Here is a 16074-nt window from a genome sequence, read left to right as displayed (position 1 = left end):
CTGGGTTCTGCTCAATTAAAAACTATTTTGATAACTGTATTTTATATAATTGGTTTCTTTTGTCATCATGTATTTAATTATATTAAGTTTATTATTGTTTATTTTATTAATATTATTTCATTAATAGTATTACTTCTTATTCTATAGTAGTTTGCTCTTATGCATTTAAGGACGTCATTTAGAGAAGAGGTCTAGATTTCCAAAGGGTATCTGGGATGCAAAAAAAAGGTTACATACTCCTGTCATAGATTTAGAACAGAAAGGACCTTAGTGGCCACCTCTTTCAAACCCTTCATCTTACATAAGAGGAAACTAAGGCCTAATGAGGTTAAGTAGCATGCTCAGAATCAACTAGTATTGATCTGGGATTTGAAACTAGGTCTTTCTGAATCCAAATCCATCAGGTCTTTCCAGTATACCATGTCATGTACGGTGTGTCCACAATGGAGGTACAATGGTTGCTATCATTTTCAGTAGCATAGTACCAGTTAGCCACAAATGGTATTAATTCTACAAATCTTCCTGTTTCTATTCCCCTGCTTCTCTCTGCATTACAGGGGCAAGTGAGAGGGAAGCTTGGGTTAAAAAAAAAAAAGATGCTTGAGGGAAAGGAGGTTGAGAAAGGTACTCATGTAATGGTTCATTGAAAAGAACCGTAGAAGGGCAGCTAGGTGACTCAGTGGGTTGAGAACCAGGCCTAAAGATAAGGAATCCTGGGTTCAAATTTGGCCTCACAGATACTTCCTGGCTAGGAGACCCTGAGCAAATCTCTTCACCCCCATTGCTTAGCCCTGACTGCTCTTCTGCTTTAAAAACCAATACATAGTATTGATTCTAAGAGGGAAGGGAAGGGGGGGGGGGGGAAGGAACCATGGCTTAGGAGCCAGGACCTGAGTTCAAACCCCACCTTGGATACTTCCTACCACCCTTGGGATCTCAGGCAAGTCCCTTAACTTCCTGGATGCTAGTTTCCTCATCTAAGATGGACTCACTGGCCTTGGACATCTATTCTAGCTCTCAAACTCTGATCTAGGGGTCTTCTCCACTGAAAAAGGAATTAGTAGTTAGGGGCAGCAAATAGGTAGCTCAGTGGATTTTGAGGGCCAGGGCTAGAGATAGGAGGTCCTGGATTCAAATCTGGCCTCAGACCTTTCCTGGCTATGTGACCCTGGACAAGTCACTTAATCCCCATTGCCTAGCCCTTACTGCTGCTTTAGAACTTAGTACTGATTCTAAGACAGAAGGCATGTTTATAAAAAAGAAAAAAGATATGAGCAGATGAAGAGAAGGCTTCATTTTAGAAAAACTCAAGTTTCATAAGCATGATTAAGAGAAAAGCTTGGGTATGGAGCTGCCTGACTCTCAATGCTCCTTGAAATTTCTTCAAGTGACACATGAGATTGAGGGCCTCCTCTCTTTAAAACTGGCCCTTTTGGTTTTTATGCCACAGTCACATATCTCCTACACAGACCCCCACCCAGTGAACTTCCCCTTGTAATAAAGATTTTTAAAGAATAAGAAAAGATCAAGGAAGAAGAAACAATTCAACAAAACTAGCCAACATACCAGATGCCTCTGCTAACATGCAGAATTCCAGCGGGCTATATTTCTTGAACTACATTGAATACATTGTGGCAAAATTTCCCTTTTTTTTTCTCAGAAAAATTCACATTTAGGGCTCTTGCCTTCTGAGCAGTTTCAATTGCCTTAGAGAAATTCAAACTTCCATGACTGCCAAGCTTTTAATTTGTACTATGCTCCATTAGAACCATAACAAGGTGGGGGTAACCAGGGTTTTCTCCCAGGGTGCCAAATTTCAGAGTGCTGACAGCATTTAGAGTCCTTTGGCAACACAGGAATAACTGTCCTCAATGCCTAGTTAGTCGTAATCATTAGGTTTCTTTGTTTTGTTTTAAACCCTTACCTTCTTAGTGTCATTCCTAAGACAGAAGAGTGGCAAGGGAAAGGCTGTTGGAGTTAAGTGACTTATCCCAGGGTCACACAATTAGGAAGTGTCTAAGGTCAGATTTGAACCCAAGACTTCCCCACTCCTGGCCTGGCTCTCTATCCACTGTGCTACCTAGCTGCCTCAATAATAACTTGTTGTAAAATGAGCTGTCCTCCCCCTATTTCGAGTCTTTTCCAGCCTCTAACCCCATCCCACCTCCATGGCTTCCTTCATTGCATGTCCCTAGCTCAAATGATTAATCTGAGGGTATTTAGTGCCTCTAGCCCCAGGTATAAGTCAGTGCGTATTTGTTTAGCACTTACTTTGTGCCAGGCAATGTGCTGCAGTGCTGAGAATGCAATGAAAGGCACAAACCAGTCTTTGCCTTCAGGTACTCACATTTTCATGAGAGAGACAAGCAGCACAAGGTATCTCCAGGGTAAGATGGAGGCAGTCTCGGAGGGAATGACACTAACATAGAGGGGGATCAGAGAAGACCTGTTATAGGAAGTGAGATTTAATTTATGGTGCAAAACCGGCTAGTTATAACTCTGGTCCCCTCTCCTCTGATCTGTCCATCACTTCCAATCCGGTGTTTCCCACTCACCATCGTGCTCTTGGTATGCTTTTGGTGGCAGGTGTATCTATGTATTAAGTCTTTCCCTTATGTAAGAGCATCCTTTGTGCAACTAAATTGGCTGTATCACTGCTGTTAATTAAGAAATAGCCCAGCTGATCATTTATCAATCATCTACCTCAACTGTAAATTTGTTTGTGGGAATTCAGAATTCAAATATGCTTAATATGAGAGCAGCCAGTGGGGTAATATGTGCAAAGTGCACTGCCTGCCCCAGCCTCTTGTTGAGGGCTAAAAGTCAAATACTAACAGTCTGCTCCATGGGGGTTAGTCTTTTTTTTTTTTGCCACCAAATTGGAAATTCTCCCTGAGCTCCAACAAATCACTTTCTCAGTCTCCAGCCATCTCAGTCCTTCACTCATATGCTCTTTACGTTCTTACAAACTATTCATTTGAATGTATTACTGTTACCATTTCAGAAGTGTTTCTATGTATAAGCACATGAGGGAAAGGGTCAGAAACTTTTAGGTGAATATTTACCTGAGCTGGCCCCTGAGGTGGAGAGGCACTGACAGCCAGAAATGGCTTTTAGGATGTTTGAGGGAAAAGAGAGGGAAGGAAGAGAACAAATGTTTATTAGGTGCCTACTCTGTGCCAGACACTGTGCTGTAAGTGCTTTATAAATGTATTCTCTTTTGATTCTCACAACAACCCTGGGGAGTAGGTGCTATTATTATCCCTATTTTGCAGTTGGGGAAACTGAGGCAGGCAGCATAGCCCAGGATCACATAGCTACAGTATCTGAAGGCTGGATTTGAACTCTAGCTTTCCTGACTTCAGGTCCAGTGCTCTCTCCACTGAGTCACTTACACGAATGGAATCCATGTTTGGAAACATCTTTTCAGAGATAGTTTTGACTACTCGAATATGTGGAAAACACTAATTATAGAGGTAAGTGCTGAGATTGGCCTGGTTTTGAAGCAAGTGTCACATGCTTGCTGAAGAGCAGTTGATCTTGGCACAGGGTGCTGCAGAGACGTCATAGGTCTGAATCTCCTATGCTTAATATGGAAGAAAGAAGATTCTTACTCTTTTATTATTTGAAAATCTTTAATGGTGTTACAATATGCCATATTTCTAATTTGAAGATTCTGGGAACAGGAAAGGGTGCCGATGAAATATTCAAAAAGAACAGGAAAGGGGGGAAGGAGGTGTGCCAATAGTTCGTAGATAATAAACTCTCTAAGGACATGGGCTGTATTTTATTTATCTTGGTACTTGCCTCAGCGCCTATCATATTAAACACAACAGGCAGGCAATTATTAAAGGTTTATTGCATGCATGAATGAGCTGCTGACCTGGTTGGCCAGCATTTTTAGTATTTCAAATGTCTATAGACTACAAGGAAAAGGGGGTGGGGGGAGTCCAGCCAGTGATCTATCAAAGCGGTGTCTACAATCATGGATCCATCAAGTCAGGATCAATAATCAGCCTCATCACATTCAACCTGTTGGGGATCCTCTGGCATAATCTGGCATAAAGTCATCAGTTTGGCATGGTTTTTGTTATATTGCACTTTAAAAGACGAATGGTGAAGTTTCAGTGACTGGCTCTGTAAGAATAGTGTTGGTCATACTAAGGTTAGAAATGGGCTAAGGGCAACAAAAGGGGCACTCTGAAAGAAAATTGAGGACTAATGGTCAGAAATTCCAGAGAAGGGGCAATTAAATGGCTCAGTGATTTGCAAGCCAGGCCTAGAGATGGGGAGGTCTTGGATTCAAATGTGGCCTCAGCCATATGTGACCCTGGGCAAGTCCCCATTGCCTAGTCCTTATTGCCAATACTTAGTCTTGATTCTCAGAGAAAAAAGTAATGGTTTTAAAAAAAGAAAGAAATTCCAGAGAAGTAGATTTCAGTTTAATATGAAGAAAAAGTTAGTCAACAAGGTCAAGAGATCTCCAAAAGTAGATTAAGCTGCCTTTGAAAGTAGTAGGGTTTTCACTTCATTTTTTGTTGTTGTTTAATCTTCAGTCTTGTCTCTTTGTGATTCCATGCCCCATAGCTATTATCCATAGGGGCTTCCACTTCCTTGGCAAGGATACTAGAGTAGTTTGACATTTTTTTCCTCAGTAGATCCAGTGGATCCTTTTGTCAGGCAATCAGAAGTTAAGTGACTTGCAAGCATCTGAAGTGAGATTTGAACTCAGGTCTTTCTGACTCCAAGTCCAGGGCTCTTAACCACTGAGCCAGGGCTGTCCTCTTCACAGTGAGATCTTCATAATTGTATTCATGGATCCTAGTTTTACAGAGAAGGGAACTGAGGCACAGAATAGTAAGTAGCAGAAATGGGATGTGACACTCCAAATCCAGTGTTCATTTCAGTATACTGTGTGTTTTTATTGTGAGGAGGATTATTGTTGTGATACGAGTGAGAGTAGATTTTTTCTGCTGAGTTCTCTTGCCATTCCCAAAATTCTTCAACATAAATCTAAACAGTCACTCCAGAACAATTCTGAGTCATAGCCAGAGTTTTCAAAGAAAATAACCTACCTTCCAAATCTCATAGCTACTATATTTTTAACAGTTGTCCAAAAACATATCTTCTGCATGAAGATAGCTTATTGTGGAAGAGTTCTAGACTCCACAAGAACAGAGTTTGCATTCTTCCTCAGAGATTTACCAACTGTGTCACCTAGCTTATTGACTTAACCTCTCTGGGCCTCAGCTTTCTGATGTATGAAATGGGAATAATACTAGCACCCACTCCCCAGGGTTGTTGTGATGATCAAATAAGATAATATACATGAAGCTCTTTGTAACTTTAAAGTAATGAATGTTAGCTATCATCATCATCATCATCATCATCATCATCATAAATAGAAAAGAAGCAGCGTTGATTGGAAATGGCTGCCTGAGCCTGCTAATCAGTGTGAGGAAGCACAGGAAAGCACCAGACTATTACCCAGGTGGCACAAGACTATTGTCCTCTTAGTTAATCTTTCTTTTCCTTCTTCCACTTCTATGGATCTATAATAGTTGCTGGAGGCTTCTTGGTAACTGAAGAAAACTGACTAGCCCTTTTGGAATAAGGTAGATGGAAGGGGAAGTGATGAATATGCCATTCTCTTTTACCCTAATATTCCACCCACAACAACCTTCCACACCTATGAACCATACATACTGCTTTCCTCCCCGTCAGACTACCTTTTTATTTAAATTTATTTTCCGTTAACAATCTTTTTTTTTCTCTCTGACCTCCCCTGAATTGAAAAGAAAAAGAAAAAGAAAAACCCCCTTTAACAAATATGCATAGTCAAATAAAACACAATGCCACATTGACCTGACCGAAAAATGTACATCTTACTCCAGAGGCATCTAATACACGGCCTGTCAGCCACCAGAACCCCCATGGTGTGCCCAAACCAGATTAAAATGTCATAAGGAAAAATATTTAATAAAATAAATAAAAATACAGTGCAGCATGTTGAACAGAAGTTTTCAAAATCAACATGTGGTACAGACATCTGTTTCTATTTGAGTTTGACACCGTTGTTATTCTACATCTTTTAAGATACCTTTCCAAATTAAGAAATAATCCAGTTCTGTATTATTCATTGTATTCTGCAGTGCATGTTTGTTGGTTCATTTTGTGGAGTATCACTTTGGAGCTCTAGTTTCTCATTCATCATTTCTTCAGCCTAAATTATTGAATTCATGGCCATTAAGGCCAAAAAAAGGATCAAAAATGATCTATCCCAGGGGAGGTAGGTGGCTTCTGCCAAGGAACCAATACTTATTTTCAATTTTAAAATGGAAGGTAAGGGAGGGAGGGAAGGAAGGAAGGAAGGAAGGAAGGAAGGAAGGAAGGAAGGAAGGAAGGAAGGAAGGAAGGAAGGAAGGAAGGAAGGAAGGAAGGAAGGAAGGAAGGAAGGAAGGAAGGAAGGAAGGAAGGAAGGAAGGAAGGAAGGAAGGAAGGAAGGGAGGGAGGGAGGGAGGGAGGGAGGAAGGAAGGAAGGAAGGAAGGAAGGAAGGGAGGGAGGGAGGGAGGGAGGGAGGGAGGGAGGGAGGGAGGGAGGGAGGGAGGCAAAAAATGACCATCTATCTGACCAATGTTTTCTATTGTGTTGCTGCTGCTTGCTGCTGCAAATACTGCCTGATCTTGTGTCAAGTATCATTGCCATCTGTGGCACCCTGACTCAGAAATCCTCATCTGGTGTGGTTTTTTACCATTGGATCCATGAGATCCAAAATGGCACCATAACAATGAAGATGAAAGTAACAGAATGGTTTGTCCTCAGTCCAAAAAAGCCTCTGCTGTCCACTGGTAAATGTTCTTTGTGAGGTGCTGCTGATGTTTCTCATGACATTTAAGAATTTTTCCTGAGCTTGGGTTTGGGAATTTTCCACTTCTAACCATTTTTTACAGGTTGTTCATGTTTATTACCCTATAGTCATGGCTTTGTAACTCCTAGACTTTAGGTTAGGATTTCCCACAGTTAGTTCATTTTTGTGGTTGTGGTTGTGGCCATGTTTAGTTTGTGGTATTAAGGAGAATGGCCTCCTATAAACATCTCTATGCTTCTCCCATAAGAACTTTGGAGTTAATTTGGAATGCAGTTTGATAAAGGAATTTGGTATTTAATAATTGCCAATTGGCAGAAGAGAGCAATTGGCACAAATAATTAGGCCTGAAAACCTCAGTGATTTGCCCATAGCAAAGAGAGGAATTTCCTCTTTGAGGTATGTGCATGTTTAAGTGTGTGTGTGTGTGTGTGTGTGTGTGTGTGTGTGTGTGTGTGTGTGTGTGTGTGTGTGTGTGTGTGTATGCGCACAGATAGGAGGAGTGAAAGAAGGTGAATTATCTTCCTACTGAAAACAAATTGCTGAATTCCGGCCTCTCTTCCCTTTCCAGAAAGAAGACACAGTTCGATGTGTAAACCTTCTCCCTCTCCAGCATCACCACCCTCCAATTCCAGGACGTCACTATTACAAGTGAAAGCAAAATCCTGTATCAGCGGCCATAACCCCGTCAGCAGCAACTCAAAGCCATTCAAAACGCCCAAAGACAATCTACTTACCTCCAGTAGCAAACAGCACACAGTCTTTTCTTCAAAAGCATCAAGGGATAAACCATGGTGAGTCATTAGATGCTAAAAACACAGAACTCGATGCTTGCCTTTCCCCCCTTATTCCTGGTTGCCCTTATAGTGAAACATGGTACTTCCTTTTTGATTAGACATCATGTCCATGCATTTAGGAAAATGAGGAGAAAAAGAAGAAAAACTAGAATATTGGCCTGGAATTAAAAACTGGAATGAAAGTGGAGTCTTAAAAGCCTTATTTTCTTGATATGGGAAATTTTTTTTTCTCCCCTTACTAGAAAGAGTGAATGATGCTCAAGTAAAAAAGCCAGAAAATGCCCTTCAATTATATGGCCAATTTGGGATTTCTCATGCTAAATAAAAATATTAAAAATCACATTGAGAAGCAGAGTGGCATAGGGGATATAAAGCTGACCTGGGAACTGGCAGTTCAGTTCTTACCTCTCAAATAGATTGGCTGTGTGACTTTGGAGATGTCACTGCATCTCAAAGTGCTCCAGGCACCTCTGTTTTCAGAAAAAGTGATGACTGTATTGATAGAGGGAGTTTCCTCATCTGGAAGGAAATCTATACCAGTGAAATCCTAGGTCACATCCCGAGTCCTGACCCTAAAATTCCATGGGCAATCTTTCCAGTGCAGAAGATGGAACCCCATTACAGAGGACGAGTACTCACCCATTAGGCAATAGAGACCACTCTCCTGATGGAGACTCCTCTATGGAGGGAAACTCAGGCTGGGATTCTGCTTTGTCCTGAACCTTTCTTTGGCATGAACTCAGGAGTCACATCTCTGATAGATACTCATGATAGAGCAAAAAAAAAAATTGCACATTGGTGTGTAAGCCAAAGTTGGCCAAGAAAAATGTTGCTGCTTTGCATGAAAGCTAGTTACTTTTTTTCACCTTTATCTTTATTAAAAAAAATACTTTAGAGAGCAGCTAGGTGGCTCAGTGGATTGAAAGCCGAGGTCAGAAATGGAAAGGCCCAGATTCAAATATGACCTCAGACATTTCCTAGTTGTGTGATCCTGGGCAAGTCACTTAACCCCTATTGCCTAGCCCTTACTGCTCTTCTGTCTTGGAACCAATACCCAGTATTGATTTTTAGATGAAAGGTAAGGGTTTAAAATATACTTTTTTTTTTTTTAATTTTAGTTAGCTAGAACAGGTTCTCTTTGTGTGAGAAAGTAGAAGGAGCCAACTGGAACAAAGAAGGTATTCCAAGCTCCACAGGCATGATGATATTCATTCTAAGATGCTCGGGGAACTAGGACAGATTATTACAGAGTCATTTACCCTTAACCTTGAGACCTTGTGAAAGGAGTATGCGAAAGACAAATACATTGTCCACAGTTAGTTGGAGGGCAGGTTTTGTTTGTTTGTTTGTTTTTAAGTAAAAATGACCTTGATCATTATGAGCCATTAAGTTAAACTTCATTCCTGGAAAGATAGTAGAAAAATCATTTGTCAATCAATTTCTAACCATAGGGTTTTGGTAGAAAGTAATTCACATGCTTTAATGAAAAGCTAATCATTTCCAGATCAATGGAATTTCCTTTTGTGATAGAAACTGGAGGTAAGCAGATGATGGAAAGCCAACAGATGTCCTATATTTGCCCTTCACAGTAAGGCTTTTCTTTCCCCTCGCTGTCCTCATCCACAAGCAGGGAAGGCGCAGGGACTCTGCTTCTTCCATTCGCTCAGAGGATGCACAACTGACTGAGTAGATCACATTCAAAAAGTGACTGTCCCTGGGCCCAAGGATAACACATATCTAAGGATGAGTCCTATAGTCATTATTAGCCATTATCTTTATCAGTGACCTGGAGGAAGGAATGAAAAGAAATGCTTATCCTATTTGGCTGGAGGCAGCACTGCTCATGCCCTGGATGATAGGAAATTAGAGAAATGGACCATCAAGAACAGAGCAAAGTTTAATACAGGGACAAACATAGGGTACCATGTTTTAAATCCACAAATGATGAGATTAGGCTGTTTGGGTACATGTAAAGCCAAAAGAAAAAAAGAGTTGAGGGAATTCCAGTGATCACAAGTCAAATGAATTGAATTGCCAATATATATATATATAAAATCCTGTGGCTAAAATGTTAACATACTAGCAAGACACCATAATAGATGTGTGGGACACAAAGAACAAAGAAGGAATCTTTTCCACATGTTAGCTGTTAGCTAGCTTATTATTTCCAGTTTTTAGCCTCCACCATTTTGGGGGATTTGTAAAAAAACTGGGGCAGTTCACTTGAATTCTACAAATATTTATGAGCATCCTTTATGGGCAAGCCCAGAAAATGATAACAAGAATTTTCAAAAGGATGGAAAATTGATGCTTTAAGGAAAAAATGAAGAGAATTGGGTTTCTTTATAATAATAGTGACTGGCATTTAGGGTAGTGCCTCAAGGTTTGTAAGACACATCATTTCCTTTGAACTCCACAAAAATCCTAGGAACTAAGTTCTGAAAGTATCATTGTCCCCATTTTACAGATGAGAAAATTGAGGTTTGGAGAGAGAGTCATTGACTTGCCCAAAACCTCACAACTAATACTTGTCAGAGGCAGGGCTCAAACAAAATTTTCTCTCATCTCTGCTGCTCATATACTTATTATGAAAAAGAAAAGCATAATAAATAGGTGCAAGATTACTATGAGAAAAATGCTAATCTTTTGACCCTCTTCTCCATAAACAATAGAATAAGAGCAAACACTGCAAGAGAGAAATTGTTTAGAAATAAGGATGGACTTTTTGACTTAAAAGAGTGATTAAATATTGGAAAGGACTGGCAGAGATTTAAGATATCTGGAGATAGACAGCCACCCATTTTTGCCAGTTTAGCCAGTCACTTGAAAGCAAGAAGGTGAACCAAGTAAACCCATGGAGGTTCTGCAAATGCCTTGATTCTATAATATAACTTGGTTTCACTGAGCTGGCAGAAAGAAAGACTTTAAAATTAAATTAATATTCTGTAGCAAGTAGTTGTATACCTCAGTAATTGCAAAAAATACTGTTCCATGGTTATACTTAAGGGGAATCTAACCATGACTGTTACCGAAGGGAAGCAGACAGACATCCCCTCGCCTAACAGTTTAATTAAGCCTATCTTGGCATCAGAAGAGAGGTGTATATTAAAACAATAGATGGGACAATTAATAAAACCCTCTTTAGGCTAAGGGATCCTAAAATAATCCAATTTGGATATTGCTCATGGAAAATGATTTTGAAAGCCAAGAATAGGCACTGCCTGAGAATGGTCATCCATGAATCCAACTAGAGCTGCAGGTAAGGGACAGGCTTTCTCATCTAGATTAGAACTACTTGATGAATGAAAGTGGTTTTTTAATTATACTAAATTCAAGTTGAACCACTAGAAGCTTCTTCCATGAGTTTAAATAGTCTGTATAATTTTATTTAGGGCTTAATTAATTAAAAAATCCTAAACTTTGATGAATCCACCAATGGAAAATTTGGCCTTTCTGGGCTTCATACTATGTGATCCTTGCTTGTGGCTTTCTTTAAATCCTTCTTAGAGAATCAGTCAGTCAATGAGAATTCATTAAGCACCTTCTGTGTACAAAGCATTCTATTTAGCACTGGAGATAGCACTGGAGATACAAAGAAAGACAGATATTCATCCATCCAATGCTACACAGTCCTTCCTATGGAGTTTTCGTTACCATCCCTAATTATCTCATCCCTACAACATAAACCTTCTTTTCCATCAAACATATCCTTGGCAACACCTTCTGTACCACTTTTCATTCATTGGTGGTAACATGTTAAAACTTACTTACAGGTGCCATATGTTTTTATGTTGCCATTTAGGTCACTCTTAAGTTTGATTCCTCTCAGATTATTTTGTTCTATGATTCCCAGCTATGTAGCAATGTCCAAATGGATCTGTGATCTCTTTTGGAAATTCCTTTCAATGGTGCAGATCACAACCCATCCAAGCTTGCCATCCTACATGATTCTTATACATGCCCTTCATCAGTATGCCATGTTGGTCTACCCAATGTGCTGGAGGCCATATTCACATTCTCTTGACATTCTAAGGGTACTAGAGAAGCACTCTAGCTATCTACAGATCCACCTTTGACCTACCATGGCCCCCTTCTCTTCCTATCATGCCATTCCTTGATGATGTCTTTTCCTCCTATTCTTCAAATTTCTTCATGAATTATATGTTGCAACCTACTCACACCCACTTTTTCCTTTTGTGAGATATTAATTTATAATTTTTTAAACATTCTTATATTCCACCAAATAATAATAACAGGATGTTTTGTCAAATGAAAAGTATTAAAATGTGGGCTTTTGCTTTCATGGGATCTTAAGGGTCATTAAAGGAGCTTTGTAATTTCTCAAAGGCAATCCATCGGACTTTCTTCTCATTCAGCTCCAGGGCCAACTTGTCTTTATGTACTGTCTATTCCAACTATATTTATATTTATAATATTCATTATGTATATTTAGAGAGTGATAATACATACACATATGTTTATAGGTATAAAGAGAAATAGACAAAAATGGAGTTTTATAGTAAGTTATTCATACAGATACATATTGTAATCTGGTAATAGATATTCTTTATTCAATTGGTCTTTCCTATGTGGATAGACAGGCCAAACTCTCTTGGGTTTTCTCTTGGGCCAAGCTCTCTTCCAAGAGACCCTGCCATATTCAAAGCAATTAGCATGATGACTGGAGAATTAGGTGCCTTAAAATGACCTCTTCATCTATAGGGAGTCCCTGCTCAACTTGAATTCTTTGCTAGTTCTCATCATATTGATAAATGTCTTTGGTGACCATTTGTTTTAATTTTACAGATTTCCCATCCATGGGCCCCTCCTATGCCTCTCTACTTTTGTTCTTTGTAATGTTACAAATTTCCCTGGTTTTGGAGTTTTATTTAACATACTGCTTTATCTCTTTCTTTAGTTACCTAATTTTTTCCTTCTTTAAATTCTCCTCTTTCCTCCTCTCTTGTAAGAGAAGTAGGAGGAAAGAAGGGAAAGTAAAGAAGAAAAATAAAAAGCCATACCTTAAATAAAACTCCAAATCCAGGGAAAGGGTTGGCCTATAATATGAGGGGTGAGGCTCTCTCCTATGGAAATAAGGCCACCTTAAATTAGATTGAACAAAAGTTATCATAGAAACAAAGTGACTTAAAAGAAGACAAAAAGAAAAATTTAAAAATCCAACTAAGCACTTATCACCAAAAGAATATTGATGGTGGGATGGGCAGCAAGCAGTTGAGGACTATTTAAAGCACTGCACAGGGCAGCTAGGTGACTCAGTGATAGAGTGCCATGCCTGGAATCAAAAGGACCTGGTTCAAATCTGGCCTTAGATAGTTCTTAGTTGCATGACCCTAGGCAAGTCACTTAACCTCATTTGGGTAATCTTTACCCTTCTGTCTTAAGAGTTGTTACTAAAATAGAAACTTAGAATTAAATGAAAAACAAACAAATAGCCCTGCACTGTTTCTGAAATTCTGGGTGGAGAGATCTCTTCCTACTTTTGGATTCTGATCTGAGATTATTTTCTATATGCCACATTTGGCCTTCCTAGTTCTTGTCACAGTCTGGGCAATTGATCCACTTTGTTATTCTGGTGTGGATAATTAGACCAGTCTCTTTCACGTTAGTGTGGGTTTCACAGAGGAGCCTTTGTAGTATTCCAGAACTTGGTATGATTAATACTATGCCATCTGCAAGTTAGAGCATTTGGAGACACCATCAATAGGGAATCCTTCTTTTGTTTAGATTTGATGAGGGATGTCTTCCATGATACTAGAGAACACTGTAGGTGAGCTTTTACATCCCTCTTTTACAAGTCACTTGATCTTAAAACTCAGGGAATCATTGGACAAAGTTATTATTTAGTCACATCTCTCATTGATGCTTTCCAAATTCAGTGGAGACATCTTTTCAGAAGAACCATTTAAAGAGAAAATCAGAAGGTGCTAAAAATGACAAAAACTCAACAACCTAATACAAAATTAAATAGACTATTTCTATAAAACTGGTGATAGATACTGCAGTCATTTCAGGATCAGCTGCTGTGTTCAGTCAGAAAATCTACAAGATAGAGCAAAGGTTAAAGTAAAAAATACCTCTTTAATACAAAGGCTGTTGCTATGTTATGTGGCTAGCCAGGAAGATAGCCCCAAACAGGCATGCACAGTGCAGGCTTTTGAGCATTAGGAACTCCTGTCTTTTACAGTTCATTTATCTTGCCCATAGATGACTTTCCTTGAGATAACCAGAGCTAAAAGGAACCCATGTGTGAAATCCTAAAGTCCTTTGCTACAAAGCCCATAGGGAAAACAATGCCCAATGCAGACAGGTTGGTTTGGGTGACTAGCAGTAAGTCAGTGGTGGATCCTACCTGCCAAGTTCTTCTTAGCTGTGATGTCAGCATCAGCCTTTAGCCCTAAGAATGCAACTGACCAAGCGGAGGCAGGGATTTAGACTCAGACGATCTTTTCCTCTTCCTGCTACTGCAACTGAGTTGGTCTAGCACAGCCAGTTAGTTGGTCAAGAGCTCAGGCTGGCCCTGCTATTAGAAAGGAAGGAAGAAAAAAGATTTTCTTCCTTATTACTTTCTCTCTAAATCCCATCAACCCAGAACTGTATGTTGAATACTAAATATGCCCAGCTATTAAACATGCAAGATATAACTGCTATTCCAGAAGAAAAGGAGCAAAAAGAAAAATTAGCAGGCATGTTGCCCTCTCTGCATGTACACACTGGCAATGGTAGCTTGTTTGTTGTATGTTTTTCCTGTCCTCTGAAAAGCATGGCTTCACTCAAGATGGGAGGTACATCCTCCCAGAAGTGATGGGAGTGGGAGTGGAAGTGTTTTGGAAATCTTCCCAATACATTACAGAAAGGAAAATGATAAATGAGAGACCCTGGCTAGCTGCCCAATGGAGAAACCTGGTTGGCTAATCTCTCCTTCCCTTGTATTGGCAAGGGCCAGAAGCAAGGCTGTTGCTCAGGAAAGACAGCTCCAGGAGGAAATAGGCAGCTGAGTCTATGAGGCAGTACACCAAACTGACTCTGTGTGTGTGTGTGTGTGTGTGTGTGTGTCTGTCTGTCTGTCTGTCTAACGGACCGGCCTAAACATTCTGTGCCTCCTTCATGTTATCTCCTCCTTCATGTGTCTCTAAAATGGGACTAGCCTTCCCCCACCCAACAGGGGTAGTTGGAGAATAAGAGAGGAAAAAGCATGTTGAATTCTTTGAAATTAAGAAAGCCGCTTTTATCCATTAGGATGGCATTATCCTCATTCTTGATGATATTATTAGGGAGGGAGGATTACCAGAGGGTTGGATGGAGAAAAGAAATAGATCTAATTCTATGTGCTCTGATTTACGAGACCAAGGAGAGGATAGGGAAGGGAAATGAGATAAATTATACAATATTGGGATTTTGGATCATTGGATATTTTTTCTCCTAGTCCTCAACAACCTTTTGCAATTTTAGGAAAATGTTAAGATGTATGGAATTGATATTTTTCGCAGGTTCTATCTCCATTTCATAGCAGTCCCTTAGCTGAGGTAGCTCATTGGCATTGTGGGTAGAGCACTGGGTCTGGAGTCAGAAACACCTGGTTTCAAATCTGGCTTCTGGCACTTTCTGTTTTTTTTCTTTTCCTGATTTACTCTTTAAAAAAATTTTTTTTTAATTTAAGTATTTTTCCATGCTTATATGATTCATGTTCTTTCCTTCCCTTTTTTCCTCCCCCCTCCCAGAACTTACAAGCAATTCCACTGGGCTGGTATTTATTTTCTTTGTGACCCTGTTAAGATTAAAATTTTGGGAAACTGAGGCAGGTAGAAATTAGTTTCTCTCTGCAAGGAGTATTATATTTTTATGAGGTTTATTAAAGATTAAGAATTTAAGAAAAATACAAGTAGGAAAGGCATGTGCCAGGTGGGCCAAGAGGCCCAATTCAATTTCTTCACTCACATCATGAAACGCGTCTGCTTGCCAGCGGAGACAGGAAGAGAAGAGACCCTGCCGTGGGCAGAGACCCTTTAAATAATGATTTGCTCTCAGCCCAGGTGAGAATTCAGTGAGATTACAAAGCATTTTGGAGAGGTGGAGCAAGGACTTCTGGGGATTGAAGTCCTGGATTCAAGTCCATTTTTACAACCCTGAGCAAGTCCCTTAACCTCTTGTCTGCCTCAGTTTCCTCACCTGTAAAAAAAAGGGGGATAATGACAGCATCTACCTCACAGAATTGTTGTGAGGACTAGATGTGAATAGCACAGTGCCTGGCACCTAGTACGGGCTTTATAAATGCTTGTTTCCTTCCTTCAATAAACATTTATGAAGGGCCAAGAACTGTTGAGCTCTGGGGATATAGAAACAAAAATGTTAATGTTCTCAAGTAGTTAACATTCTTCTGAGGAAAATAAGAT

At 39.8% G+C, this 16074-nt stretch overlaps 1 protein-coding gene across 6 annotated transcripts in view; it reads left to right on the top strand.

Annotated features, from left to right (window-relative positions):
• ATXN7L1 (ataxin 7 like 1) overlaps positions 1–16074 on the top strand; it is a 269543-nt gene that overhangs the window by 199288 nt on the left and 54181 nt on the right. For 5 of the 6 annotated variants that reach the window (XM_056799515.1, XM_007504089.3, XM_007504088.3 and 2 more), the window contains exon 4: positions 7438–7660. In XM_056799515.1, the coding sequence (XP_056655493.1) occupies positions 7438–7660 (223 nt within the window). Of the gene's footprint in view, positions 1–6672; positions 6850–7437; positions 7661–16074 lie in introns of those variants that run through there. The other variant, XM_016426085.2, reaches the window with a different exon arrangement.

This window comes from Monodelphis domestica, chromosome 5 (assembly GCF_027887165.1).
Source record: "Monodelphis domestica isolate mMonDom1 chromosome 5, mMonDom1.pri, whole genome shotgun sequence".
Classification (NCBI taxonomy): Eukaryota; Metazoa; Chordata; class Mammalia; order Didelphimorphia; family Didelphidae; genus Monodelphis; species Monodelphis domestica.
This window is presented reverse-complemented; position numbering and strand designations above follow the sequence as displayed.